Below are 15195 nucleotides of genomic sequence, written 5' to 3' on the forward strand. Positions count from 1 at the left end.
ATTCGTGGTGGTTTCATAGTTTAAGGGGCAAACAAAAAAGACACCAAAAATTTAGAGTTTTCTTATAAATTCTAAACATTTAATTTTTTCCAGTACTTTTAATAAAAATCCCCGACTTTTCCCTGATATCCCTAATCTGTGACAACCCTGTTGAATATAATTCAATTACCTCTTAGAGAATGATTTGAGCGATGTTGTTGTTGCTGCTGCTGCTGCTGCTGAGAAGAATAACCAGTTTGTTGATTGGGTGGTCCGCGAAAATCGCGCGGTGATGTATTTTGATTCCACGTGCGTAGTGACGGCTGCTCGCGATTATCCTTCGATTCTCTGTCACGATTATCTCTCAATTTATCACGTTCATCTAATAAAATTTCCTCATTCTTTTCCTCTTTTATTTCCTTCTTTTCCTCCTTCTTGATTGGCTCAGAGTCGAGTTCATCATCACTGAATGCCAATTTCTGATTGTAATCAATAACATCATGAGCTGCCCAGCCAGCGTCACGAGAAATATCGTCCATTTTTGTAAGATCTTCTTCTTTAATAATTGGTCGGGTCACCAATGGTTCTTCGTCCGGCGGATTTTGGCGATCCCGTTCCTGTTGTTGTTGCTGTTGTAATTGCTGTTGGCGTTGCGCGTTCGCAAAACGCTCCGGTGGATAGTTAAATCTAGGTCGCGGACCTCCGGGTCCAAAATTTCCAGTGAATTGCGAGGGAAAACCTCCTGGAGGAAGGTTTCCTCTATACATCTAAAAATGAAAAACGTATTTTAAAATTTTTGTTTTTAAAGATTTATAAATTGTTTTTTTTTTCTTGCAGACGTGACAAAATTCAATTTTTTAAAAAGCAGGCTTCGCACTCATGAATTTTAAAACAGTAGCAAAAAGTAGCTTCAAGACAAAAAAAAGTGGTAAAAAAGTAGATATCAAAAAATTAAATTTGACAACTAAAAAAACTCGTTTTAATCGATACCAAAAAAATGTACAAGAATTCAATTATTTAAATAAAAAAATAAGTAATAAAATATAAAAATAAAATATTTGATTTTTTTAAATTGAATACTTATAAAGAAGTTTATAAAAATTTATGAAAATAATTGATTTCTTTCCATTGAATTTTAATAACATTTTTCAAAATAATTACATTTTTCCAGAAATTTATTTGAACTTGCATTAAAAATAATTCAAATTCTGTCAAGAATTTTATTAGGTTTATGAAAATAAATTCTTTCAACGAATGTTATTAAATTTTTTTTAATAATTGAATTCTCATGAAAAATTTTATTATTGGTAAAAAAAAATTGGATTTTGGATAAGGATTTTATTAATATTTTTAAAAATAAATTAATTAATTGTTACGAAGAAAACAAAATTCTTACGAAGAATTGAGTTAATATTGTAATAAAAATAATTGAATTCTTTCAGAAACTTTTATTCCAATTTTCTAAAATAATCGAATTCCTACGAAAATTTTTATAATTTATGAAATTAATTGAATTCTTCTGAGATTTTTGAGATTCTGAGATTTTTTCGAGAAATTAATTTAAAATTGTATTAAAAATAATTAAAATTATGTGAAGGATTGTATTATTTTTGAAAATAATTGAAATTCTTGCAACAAATTTTATTGAATTTTTCTTAAATAATTGAATTCCTGTGAAAAATGTTGTTAATTGTAAAAAAAAAATTGAATTTTTGCGAAGGATTTTATTAATATTTTTAAAAATAAATAAATTATTTCCAAGAAAATCATAATTCTTTCGAGGAATTGAGTTAACATTGTATTAAAAATAATTAAATTCTGTCTAGAAATTTTTTCAAATAATTAAATTATATCAAGAAATTTTATTTAAATTGTTTTAAAAATAATATAATATCTCCGAAAATTTACATTATTTATGAAATTAATTGATTTCTTTCAAGAAGTTTATAAAAATTTCTGTAAATAATTTAATTGTTCCAAAGAAAATAAAAAATTTTTCGAGGAATTCATTTAAAATTGTATTAAAAATAATTGAAATCCTTTGAAGGATTTTATTTAATATTCATGAAAATAATTGAATTCTTGCAGCGAATTTTATTAAATTTATTAAACAATTAAATTCCTGTTAAAATTTTTGTTAAATTTGGAAAAATAATTTAATTCTTTAAAGAATTTTATAAAAAATTTTGTAAATAATTTAATTGTTTCAACGAAAATAGAAAATTTTTTAAGGAATTCATTTAAAATTGTATTAAAAATAATTGAAATTTTGTGAAAAATTTTATTATTTATGAAAATAATTGAATTCTTGTAACGAATTTCATTAAATTTTTTTAGAAAACAATTAAATTTCTGTAAAAAAAATTTGTTATTTGTAAAAATAATTGAATTCTTGTGAATAATTCTATTAAAATTTTTGTAGATAATTTAATTTTTTTGAAGAATTTTGGAAAATTTAAAAAAATTAAATTATTTTGAATAATTTATGTGAAATTATATTAAAAATAATTGAATTCTTGGAGATGAATTTTATTATTTATGAAAAAAATTATCAAAATTTTAGAAAATAAATAATTTCTTTGAAACTACCTATTTTAAATAATTCTTTTGAAAAATTTTCTTGATAATTGTATTTCAAATAATTGAATTCCTGTGAAAATTTTATTAAATGTTTTTAAAATAATTGAATTCTTTTGAGAAATATTTTTTAAAAATAGTTTGTTAAGTTGGACAACAAAATTCATAATTTTCTTATAAATTCTAGAAATTGAATATTCTTCCGGTACTTTTGATAAAATTTCCCGGCAAGATAAAACGATTTTATAAAAGATCGTTTAATCTTTTTTAATGAAATATAATTAATAAGTCTTAAAATAAATATTTCTACTTTTTCTTACAAAATAATCAGTGTTTTTAACAAAAAATTTCAAAATTCCCGGTCAAGATAAAAATTCACTGTCATTTCCCGGTTTGCCCGGTACAGCAGCCTCCCTGTTATAGTCAATATTTATTTTGATTTATAAAGAAAAAAATTAGCTTTTTAGTGGTCAAAATTTTAAAAAAGTATCCACATAGTAGCTAATCGTAAAAAAAGGAATAAATAGTAGTAAATGAGTGCGAAACCTGAAAAAGAAGAAGAAAAGTTACAAATTTTGAAGAAAAAAAGAATACTTACAAAAGGAGGAATTATTCCTCGATAGTGATGAATATTTGGACCGACTTGGTGAGGACCAGAGGGAACTGAACTTTGATTGTTTGGCGGGCCTGCCTGGCCCATAGCCATGCCTGGAGATGGGGCCAAGTTCGGACGACCTCCAGTGGGTCCCTCTGTGTGTCCCGGTGGACAGGCGACATTTATCAGGGGGCCCTGGGCCCCCTGAGTATTCCCACTTCCGGGTCCAGCTGCCACGGTTCCAGCTCCTCCTGCTGCACGACTTCCACCTTGAATCCAACTTCCTTCGGCTGTAAAATACAATAAAAAAATAAATTTCCCCTTTCCTCGCAAATCTCTCTTTTTTTTTAAATCTTGAACCACAATATCAAGAAAAATCTCTTTCTCTTTTCGCTTCAAATTTATTCTCCACATTAAATCCTCAATATTTTCAAAAACATTGAAAACAAAAATACCTACAACAAAAAATAAACTTTCTTTTTCTACTTTTTTTTTTTTTCGTTGTCTTGTGTTGTAAAGAGAATAAATTTCAACCAATCAATGAGAAATCAATCACAAAACAAAATTGTTCATAAACGTACTTTGGGGTCGTAGACTTGGCCCAGGACCATATTGTGCATTTATTTCTCGATTCTGTTGAGATTGTTGCTGTTGCTGACCTGCTATTCCACCTCCTACGTTTACGTCAATAGAAGAAAAAAAATTCTCTTTTAACACAAAAAATTTATTTTTCAAAAATAGTAAAAAAAAAACATTGACAATTTTGCTATTTATAAAAAAACGCTAATTGAAATGGAACAGCAAAAATAAAGAAAAAATTGATAAACGCATATGTTTCTCTTCTGACAAAGCAGATGCATCAACCATATGTTTAATTCTGGTTTTTTTTATTTCGTTCCTTTTTTCCATTTAGAAAATTTAGGGCGAATTTTTTTTTGGCAAGCAGCGTCCTCACGAGTAACTATAATCATTTTTCTCGTTAATGAAAAGATGAGAGGTAATGAAATTAAGGAATTTATCAATAAAAAAAAATAAAAAAAAAATTTCTCTAAATGATGATGAGTTAAGGGATGGTAGCTGCATCTGCTCAAAAAACAATTTTTTTTCTAGAAAACAAAAAAACGATAAGAACAAAATCTTATCTATAAAACGAAAGGAAACAAAAAATATTTCATCAGAGATAAAATTAATAAACATACAATAATGCAATTTCTATGAAAATAAAAAATGCACGTGAAGAAACGAAATTTTTGGAAGAACCGTTACAAAACTTGTTTTCGATAAAAAAAAATTTAAGACAGATATTTTCTCTTTCGATTTGAATAAAAATGGGAAATTTCGTTCCCTTCTGAAAAATGAGTTTTCAGATTTCTTTTTTTTTTTTGTTTAAAACTTTTGTAACGGTTATTTTTGAATTAAGGATAAAGCAGTTCTACGTGACGATGAAAACTGAATCTAGGAGAATACTGGCCAGGAATGTAACGTCCCACCTGAGTGGTTGTGGGAAAGTGGCTGTTGCTGTAACAATGAATGGTGCAGAGCAGCGACCGAGATCGCATTGGATGTCATCGAGGACTGTTGGATCTGACTCTGAATGGAGACTGAAGCAGGGGGCTGTCCACTGAGACTGGGGAACTCGTGTTGGAACTGTGGGGACTGATGGGCGAGGAAACTCAGTCCGAGGGAACTTCTTGACCCTCTCCCGCCCCCTACGAGACTCGCATAACCGATCACTGTTGTCATGACGGGTGGACCTATTAATTACGCCATTGTTCCAATATTCGCCATTCGGTAGCGTTCATTTTTTTTATCATTATCATTATCATCATCATCATCATCATTATCCAAAATCACAAACTTTCCAACACACCATGCTAATTAATTCTACTTTTTTTTCTACAGTACAATAAAAAAAAATTCATGTAACCCAATTCTTTCTAAATATTATCCTGAAAATTACAATTGAGGCTCCGGATCTTAAAAGGGCACTTTCAGCATTGATTTTAAATGGTAAAAGTGCCCTTTTAAGATGCGGAGCCTCAATTCGAAAAAAAGATAAAAATTTACAAATCTACAAATTTCACAAATTCAATTCAATAAGTAACGAATAATTTAAATTAAAAATAAAATTGATCCACTCGAAATAAGTTTCAGAGAATATTCATGCGTCAAGTATAATGATTGTCTTGTAAGTCGGATGAGTGATATGTACATTTAAATTATTAAGTGTAAATTTTCAATATTATTTTTAGATCGTTTCACAGAGTTGCAACAAAATTTGAATTTCTTTTTCCCTGATTTACAGACTTGATTCTAAAAAATATTCTGGATTCACTTTAAAAAATGATTAGATACTAAAAAAAATATTCAAATACTTTTATTTGAGAATTTCTGTAAATGTAAAATTATTCGAAAATATCAATAACTTCTTTTTTGAATAAATATTAAATTCATTATTATTTTTCCTCGATGAAATTAAGATTTTCAAAAATAACAATTCGAAACCTTTTGAAATTTAATAATTTATGAAAATTTCTACTGTAGCTTCTTCGAAATTATTTTCGTGATTTTTAATTCAATTTTCTGGAATTTTTCACTAAAAGACTTCTGTAAATTAGATTTAAATTTAAATTCTCTAAATTCTTCTCAATTTTCTGGAATTTTCAAACTAAAATTCATCTCGAAATCGATTATTTTTAATAATATTTAACAATGTTTTTTGAGAATCCAATTATTCAAAGATAAAAGAAAATTCACTTGAATTAATTTTGAAATTCACTTGTTAACAATCCAATTTTATTTATTATAAATTTCGATTATAAGGAAATTTTGCAATTACATATGAATTAGAAAATAAAAAATTCAAAATAATTTCAAAAAAGAAAAGAATTAAAATTAACTAATTTTTCAAAACAAAATTACTTCTACAAAATTGTTAATTAAAAAGATTAAAAATAACGATTTTTAAAGATTTTAATTTGAAAATTTATTCAAAATTCTATTACATATTTCTAAAAATTGACTGTTACTTTTACTTATTCGAAATTTAATTATTTTTTAGAGTTTTTAACAAAATTATTAATTAAATTATTCTGTAAATCAATTTTTTTTTAAACCATTTTCAGAAAATTCTTCTCTAAATCAATTATTTTTATAATAATTAAATATTTATTAAAAAATTGAACTAATTTCAAAAGAATTTGAATTAAAATTTTTCAAAAATCAAGTTTAACAAAATTTTCAATTAAATTCATTCAAAATTTAAATTTTCTAAAATTTCAAATTGAAACCTTTTGAAAATTGATAATTTATAAAAAATCGTTACTGTTGCTTCTCCGATATTATTTTCATAATTTCAATTCAATTTTCTGGAATTTTTTAACTAAAATTCATCTTTTTGTAATTAAATATGAATTAGAAAATAAAAAATTCAAAATAATTTCAAAAAAGAAAAGAATAAATTAACCAATTCTTGTTTTTAATAAAATCTTTCAAAAAAAAAAAATAATTTTACAGAATTGCTAATTAAAAAGATTAAAATTAACGATTTTTAAAGATTTTAATTTGAAAACGTTTTCAAAATTCTATTATTTTTAAAAACTGCAATTATTAGTAAATTCTCCAAAATTCAATTATTTTTCAGAGTTTTTAACAAAATTATTAATTAAATTATTCTCTAAGTCTTTTCTTTTTAATCACTTTCAGAAAATTCTTCTCTAAATCCCTTATTTTCAATAATATTCAGAGAATTCATTTCGAAATCAATTATTTTTATAATAATTAAAAAATTGAACTAATTTCAAAAGAATTTGGATTAAAATGTTTCCAAAAAAAACCAAGTTCAATAAAATTTTCAATTAAATTCATTTAAAATTTAAATTTCCTAAAATTTCAAATTGAAATCTTTTGAAAATTGATAATTTATCAAAATTGCTACTGAAACTTCTTTCGAAACTATTTTCATGATTTTAATTCAATTTTCGGGAATTTTCAACTAAAATTCTTTTCTAAATCAATTATTTTTAATATTTTTTAGACAAAGTTCTTTGAGAATCCTAATATTTAAAGAATAAAGAAAATTGACGTAAATTAATTTTGAAATTCACTTCTCTACAATTCAATTTTACTATAAATTTCGATTATTGGAAAAATTTTTAATTAAATAAATATTAAAAAATTAAAAATTCAAATTAATTTGAAGCGTTTTCAAAATTCAATTATTTCTAGAAATTGCAATTATTTGTAATTTCTGTAAAATTTAATTATATTTTTTTCTTTTTAATATATTTCAGAAAATTCTTCCCTAAATAAAATATTTTTTATAATCTTTGGAGAATTCTTTTCTAAATCAATTACTTTTATGATAATTAAATATCAATATTAAAAAATTAATCTAATTTGAAAAGAGTTTTGAATTAAAATTTTTTCAAAAACCAAGTTCAACAAAATTTTTAATTAAATTCATTCAAAATTCGAAAGTTTCTAAAATTTTAAATTGAAACCTTTTGAAGTTCAATTCTTTACGAAAATTTTAAATGCAACGAAGTTGAAGTCCACAACGTTTATCAACGAAAAAAATTTATTTAATGCATTCAAGTATTATTTTTAATTTAATATTTAATTGTAAAATAATTATTATTAAAATATAAACATCAATCTTTTTTTTCTAAATATTTTTGTGTCAATATTGTTGCGTCATTTTTAATTAATTTACTAATTGAACAATTTTTTTTCGTTGATCAACGTTGTGGACTTCAACTTGGATAAATGCAATGCTTATAAAATTCTGTTATTTTTGAAATTTTCATGTAAAATTATTCATTAAATAATTTATAAGCTTTTTTATCAAGTTGAAGTCCACAACGTTGATCAACGAAAAAAAATTGTTTACTTAGTAAATTTATTAAAAATACGCAGCAATATTGTCAAAAAATATTTAGAAAAAGAAGATTGATGTTTATATTTTGATAATAATTATTTTGCAAATAAATATTAAATTAAAAATAATACTTGAATGCATTAAATAAATTTATTTCGTTGACAAACGTTGTGGACTTCAACTTCGTGTTTTTTTACAATAGTTTAAGAACTAAATTGCTTGAAATAAATTTAATTTCATATTCTGTAAAGTTCAAATATTGTCAGAAATAAAAAAAAATTGTTTTTTGTAAATTTTTTTTGTTCATAAAACAAACAAAATAAATTAAGAAGAATTCTTAACATTTTCAAAGTTAGATACTAAAATTCAGAATTTTCTTATGAATTCTAAATATTTAATTTTTTTACAGTACTTTTAATAAAATTTTCTGATTTTGTAGCAACCCTGGTTACTACAAAAATAAATTTATTTTTTATTCTCATTTTTATCAGTTCATCTTTGATAAAATGTTTATTCAAAAAATTTATCTCTATTCAGATCTGTAATTCTTAAGTCTATAGAATTTAACGGCACTTCAATGTAGTTTTTTTTGGTTCATTCATTCATTTTCTAATTGTCGCCTCGTTAAGAACGCTACATTGCCAAATGCAAAAAAAAACGACTTCTCGACTACAGGTCTCAAAAATTTACAATTTACACATCATATACAAAAAAAAATTAGTTAGTCTCAAAAATGAATTGATTTCTCAAATCTTGACAAAGTGTCAAAAAAAAACCAATATCTAGGCCTCTAGGGAATATTTTATTTTTTTTCAAAAATTGGTCCAGAAACGGACTTGAGTTACAAGAAAAAATTTACTTTTTTTTCTAAAATGGCAATCGCATTTATATACTACGAAGAGAAAGATAGAAAAGAAAATTGTGAAATAACACGTACCAACATCTCCTGGTCTGCTCATAATTGCACTCCATGATGATTTGTTTCCTACGTCTGATGGATGTGGTGATGTTGAATTCTGTTGTTGTCCTGGCAATGGCTGATGCTGTGTCACTGTTGATGAAGGACTGGTGCCAGTTACACATTGTGATTGGGACGAATTTGTCTAAAAATTGTTTGAAAAAAAAGAGAATTTAGAGGAAATTGAAAAAAAATGGGGAAAAGAAAAATTACACAGTTTTAGGGGACATAATTACATTATTGCTGTCAAGAGTGTTTGCTATTGTGGTAGTTGTGTTTGTAGATGACGTAACTTCTTTAGTTGTAGCCCAACCGCTGCCACCGCTTGGTACAAGACTTACAGCCGGATCGCTGCTGCTGTGTTCACTTTTCAAACTGGGCAAATTAGCAGGTGGTCGCCGTGCCGAAGGCACCTTTCCCAAACTTTGCATTCCATGTTTGCGTGGTAATGTACTTTTTTGTTGCTGTTGTTCTAAAGATTCACCCTATAGTTTACAAAGAAACATTTTTGTTTTCAAATTTCAAATAGCATTCAAATCACAGTTTTTCTAAGGATATTGAGACAAAAACCAAATCAAAATTGTTGCATCGCAACAATTTTGATTCGCTTTTTGTCTCAATTTGATATCCTTAGAGAAACTGTGATATTAAAAAATAATTTAAATAGTAATAAATTCAAATAGTAATCTTATTAATTTAGAAGAATCCCAGGCTTCGCACTCAACAAATAGTTTTAAAAAAGTAGCAAAAAGTGTCTTTGAGACTAAAAAAAAAGTAGAAAAAAAATAAATTTGACGACTAAAAAACTTGTTTTAGTCTATTAAAAAAAAAGACAAAAATTTTATTCTATATTTCCCCGATTTCCATAAAAAATATTCACTGATTTTCTCATCCTAATAATAACTTCAATCCTAAATTTTTATCAAATTCAATTATTTTCCGAATTTTTAGTTAGAATTCTTCAAAAATTCGATTATTTTTAAAAATAATTTTTGAAAGTAAAAAAATAGATTTTTTTTAAATATAAAATTTATTTCAATTAAATTTGCCAATATTTCCAATTAATTCGAAATTTAAATGAACATTTTTAATATTGACGAGAATTTTAACAAAATTTTTGAAAATAATTGATTTCTTTCAAGGAATTTTAATTTTGAAAATAATTAAATTTTTCGAGGAATTCATTTAAAATTGTATTAAAAATAATTGAATTCTTGCAATGAGTTTTATTAAACTTTTTAAATATGTATATATAAATAATAAATCGTTTTATGAAAATTTAAAAGAAAAATTCAATTATTTCGAATAATTCACTTAAAATTGTATTAAAAATAATTAAATTCTCGCGAAAATTTTTGTTTGTTTATTAAAAATAATTGAATTCTCGCGAAAATTTTTATTTGTTTATTAAAATAATTGAATTCTTCTAAATAAGTTTATCATCATTTTTAAAAATAATTAAATTCCAAAACATTTTCTTAAAATTTTTGTAAATAATTGAATTGTTTTGAAGAATTTCTTTCAATTTTTTTTAAATAATCGATTTTTTTAAAAATTGTAATTATAGGTAGTAATTTCATTATTACGCACTTTTACATAATTTTAAATAGTTAACAAAAGTTTATTAAAATATTTTTAAAAAATTGAATTCTTTTAAAGAATTATATCGTGCTTTTCGAAATTAATTAAATTTTTTTTACTAAATTCTTTAAATCTAATGAAAATATATTATTTTTTTTGGAATTTTAATTGAAAATTTAGTTTTTTTTTATTGTAAATTTTGAATTTAATTAAATTTTTTCAAAAAATTTCTCAATTTTTTAAAATAATCGTGTTTGTTAATAATTGTAATTGAAAAATTTTATTAAAATTTTTAAGAAATAATTGAATTTCCAAGAAGAATTTTATTGACTAATTTCTTTAAATCTTTTGAAAATTATGCAGTTTTTTTATAAATAAGTTTACTTGAGTTTGTTAATTATTGTAATTAAAGATTTTAATATTGAATTTTTTTCAATTTTTTTGAAAATAATTGAATTCCTTTAAAGAATTTTATCATGGAATAATTATTAAATTCTTGCGAAGAATTTCATAAAATTTTTACGAAGAATTTCATAAAATTTTTACAAACAATTGAATTCCTGTGAAAAATTGTATTATTTGTAAAAATAATTGAATTCTTGCGAAGAATTTTATTGAAATTGTATAAATAATAAAATTACAGTGAAAAATTGTATTATTTTTAAAAATAATTAAATTCTTGTGAAGAGTTTTATAAAATTTTTTTAAATAATTGAATTATTTAAAATTTTTGAAAAAAAAAATGCAATTCTTTCTAAGAAGAATTTAATTAAGATTTTTGAAAATAATTGAATCCTTGAAAATATTTTTACTATTTTTATGTAAATAATGTTAAATTCTTTTGAAGAATTTTATAAAACTTCTACAAATAATTGAATTCCAGTGAAAAATTTTATTATTTGTAAAAGTAATTGAATTCTTATGAAGAATTTTAATAAAATTTTTATAAATAATTAAATTCCTGTGGAAAATTTTATTATTTGTGAAAATAATTGAATTCTTGCGAACAATTTTGTAAAAAAATTTTAAATAATTATTTTTTTCGTAAAATTTTATGCAAATTCTATTTTAAATAATTGAATTTCTGTGAAATTTTTATTATTTACAAAAATCAATGGAAATGTTTGCGTAGAATTTTATAAAAAAAATTTTTATATATTTGAACTCTTTTGGTAAATTTTATGAAAATAGTAGATATTGAAAATCATTTAATTGTGAAAATAATTGAATTTCCGCAAAGAATTTTATTAAAATTTCTGAAAGTAATTGAATTTTGCAAAGAATTTTATTAAAATATCTGAAAATAATTGAATATTGCAAAGAATTTTAATATTTTCGAAAATAATTGAATTCGTTTGATGAATATTGCTAATTTAATTATAAAAATAATTGAATTTTGCGAAGAATTTTATTAAAATTCCTGAAAATAATTGAATTTTGCAAAGAATTTTATTAAAGTCCCTGAAAATAATTGAATTTCTGAGAAAATTACCAAGATAATTGAATTCTTTCGAAGTTAAAACTTTTGAAATAATTGAATCCCTGAGAAGAATTTTATAGAACAATTTCTTTAAATCTTTTGAAAATAATGTAGTTTTTTTTAAATAATTTTACTTGAGTTCGTTAATTATTGTAATTAAAGATTTTGTTATTGAATTTTATTAACATTTTTTGGAAATAATTAAATTCTTTTAAAGAATTTTATTATTGAATAATTTAATTATTGCGAAGGATTTTATTAAAATTTTTGAAAATAATTGAATTTTCGAATAATTTTATGAAAATTCGAAAGAATAGTTGAATTATTTCAACTATTAGCAGATTTAAATTTGTGAAAATTAAACAAAAAGAAAAAAGTAGCTTTTAGTGTTACACATTAAAAAAAAATAATCCCAATAGTAGCTAATCGTAAAAAAGTAGTAAATAGGTTTTAGTAGATGAGCGCGAAGCCTGGAATCGAAAGAAATTCGAGTATTTACTGGTGAAAATGAATAAATTTTTGAAAATAAAAAAAAAGTGCGCAATTTGAATACTCACCCTGCTCACGCGGTACAAACTATTAATATCTAAAGATTGAAACTTTGATTTTCCTTTCTCCCCCTTCGACACAATCCCCGACAGAGTAGACATGCTGTCTGCAGGCAACCATTTAGTACTACTCAGACCCAACGAACGAACCCTTTGTCTGAAAAGAAAAACAAAAATTATTAACAAAAATTGACCAGTGTAGAAAAAGTAGCAAAAAACCTGTTTCCTATCAACCGATTTTTTCAAAACGTGAATGAACTTAAAGATGATTAAAATCACTTCGTTTTCCTCAAGTTTCAAACGTTTAAATGAAGGAAAATATTTTTCTCAAAATACTTTTCAAAATTGATGTTAAAAAAAGAATAATTTAAATTAAAAATGTTAGTTTATAACTAATATTTTTCCTATATAATTTTAATGAAAAAATGCAAATAAAAATAAGTAAAAATTGGCGTTAATTTGAACGTTTGAAACTAAATACTTGAATAATAAATAATATTGCGTGAAATATTTATTAGGGAAAGAGAAAAAATTAAGTTTGATAACTAGATTGTAATTGAATTTAAATCTACTTAATACGTATCAATAAGGCATATTGAAAATATTGTAACCTTGGAATATTCAAGGCAAAATACTGATTTGATTTACTAAATAAAAGAATTGTTTTACTGGAGCATTACTTTCCAGATAGATTGACTAAAGGCGTTCATCCTTGATGAGTCATAAACACGACAAATTTGTGATTTATTTTATAAAATTACAAACACAAAAGAATTTTTCAAGTTTTTAGCCTTTCAAAAGCTTTATATTCTATTTTATCTCTCTCTCTCTCTCTCTTTTTCTTCACTAAATTATTAGTATTTTAGAAGAATTTAGATAAAAAGAAAATAAGATTTTTCCTATTGACATTCGTACTTATCACGTCATTTTATCGTAACAACACTGATATCTATTGCCAATGACAATTTGAAAATAAAAAATATATTCATTTCTACAATGGCGAGAATAAACAAAGTGTCATATGTAAATGAGACATTTTGTATCCGTATCGAAAGTGAAAAGAGTAAAAAAAATTGTACTTATAATAAAAATTAAAAACTCGTAAAAGTTTAAAAGTTCTTCTAAATAAAATTGGAAAATTATTTTTCACCCAATTATCCTCTTTTTACTAGAGGGCAAAAATATTTATACTCCCTGTCAACAAAAGAAAGAAACTTTTTCTAAAAGAAAATTAGTCCATTTTTGATTAAAGAGAAAGATTGAGAAGCAGAAAGACAGGAGTTTAAAATTCTGAAATGAAGACGCACCGTGAAAGGCAAACTAAGCACTGTGAATTAAATGATGTTTCCACGACTCACACACGCATTGAATCTGTCAAACTTTTTTTTCAATATCAATCCAAACATTCAGTTTTCCAAACAGAATTTAGAATACATCCTTGATCTTGTGAAAGAAAAAAAATTAGAGCGTCGCAATATATGAGCAATAAAACGTAAGAAAGTTTGCCGAGGGGGGTGCGGAGTTCGCTGGCCGACAACGGAAAACCTTTGTCCAACGACCTCGAAATTCGCGATCACAAACGACATCGACTTTGCGACAGGAGAAAACGACCTTGAAGTTTGAAAAGCTTCTTTCAAAATTCAGACGCTAAACAAAGAATTCGAAAAAAACGGAAGCCAACCCCCTTTATCCATCACGAATGTCAAAATCACTAAGAAAAACAATGGCTTCTCTCTCTAGAAAAAAAAATCCGAAAAAAAACAGTTTTCAAAAATCAAAAAAAGTTCCGTACATTTAACTTAATCAGAAATAACAGTAAATTTTCCCCCCCGATTGAAATAAAACCGCGATCCAAGAAAGTAACCTGGGGGGAGCTTCCACGTAAGAAAACTACAGGCACGGGAGAAGTTAAATTCTGGAAATATCTACTCACCTTGGTCCGTCCAAATGGGTGGCGAATTCACAAACGGGTTCAAATCCCAATAAAACTACTTAAAGCACGGATCGCCACGGATTACAGTTCCACTGATAAATTCACCGCACCTGTGAATGATACACACTCAAACTCTCTTCTACTCTCCAACTAAATCGACCAAGATGGCGAATGCGCGACTCTCGGCCTCTTCTTCCGCGATCAATACAATTACGTCATGCGTCCAATGAACTTGGCTCGCACAGACGCACCACTCGTTCTAATTGTCTCGTCAAATCCCGAAGGATATATCAATAAATTGACAACTTGCAATAATCCACTAATAATCAAAATCACTTTTTGGCAACGATTTAAAAAGTTCTCAGACTTTTACCAGGTGTTTCTTCTCCCTTGCGGAGAGGAATTTTTTTGGACAAATTTTCCAGTAAAACCGGAAGCCGGCTTGCGCCTGCCGAGAGAAGCGTCCTATACAACTACTTGAGTCAAGTTTCTTTTATTTCTACTTTATTAATTTAATATCTTAAAATAGAAGTATTTATTAATAACTATACTTTAGTATAACAAAAAATTATAAAATTGAGAATAGATTTCAATTGTGGTATTCTTCTTTTAATTAATTCTCTGGACAAAATTGCAAATGGTACTTGATTTGACTTATGATGTCG

At 24.9% G+C, this 15195-nt stretch overlaps 1 protein-coding gene across 10 annotated transcripts in view; it reads right to left on the minus strand.

Annotated features, from left to right (window-relative positions):
• Window positions 1-14953, minus strand: part of LOC122508051 (protein PRRC2C-like) — a 45817-nt gene extending 30864 nt beyond the window's left edge. For 6 of the 10 annotated variants that reach the window (XM_043621126.1, XM_043621129.1, XM_043621130.1 and 3 more), the window contains exons 1-7: window positions 14531-14952; window positions 12607-12754; window positions 9225-9473; window positions 8968-9133; window positions 3733-3825; window positions 3155-3441; window positions 170-746 (exon numbers count right to left, since the gene is read on the minus strand). In XM_043621126.1, the coding sequence (XP_043477061.1) occupies window positions 170-746; window positions 3155-3441; window positions 3733-3825; window positions 8968-9133; window positions 9225-9473; window positions 12607-12699 (1465 nt within the window). In that variant the 5' untranslated portion in view covers window positions 12700-12754; window positions 14531-14952. Of the gene's footprint in view, window positions 1-169; window positions 747-3154; window positions 3442-3732; window positions 3826-8967; window positions 9134-9224; window positions 9474-12606; window positions 12755-14530 lie in introns of all 10 variants that reach the window. The other 4 variants (XM_043621136.1, XM_043621135.1, XM_043621131.1 and 1 more) reach the window with 3 other exon arrangements.
• Between the last annotated feature and the right edge of the window lie 242 nt (window positions 14954-15195).

Source organism: Leptopilina heterotoma, unplaced genomic scaffold (assembly GCF_015476425.1).
Source record: "Leptopilina heterotoma isolate Lh14 unplaced genomic scaffold, ASM1547642v1 Lhet_52, whole genome shotgun sequence".
Taxonomy (NCBI): Eukaryota; Metazoa; Arthropoda; class Insecta; order Hymenoptera; family Figitidae; genus Leptopilina; species Leptopilina heterotoma.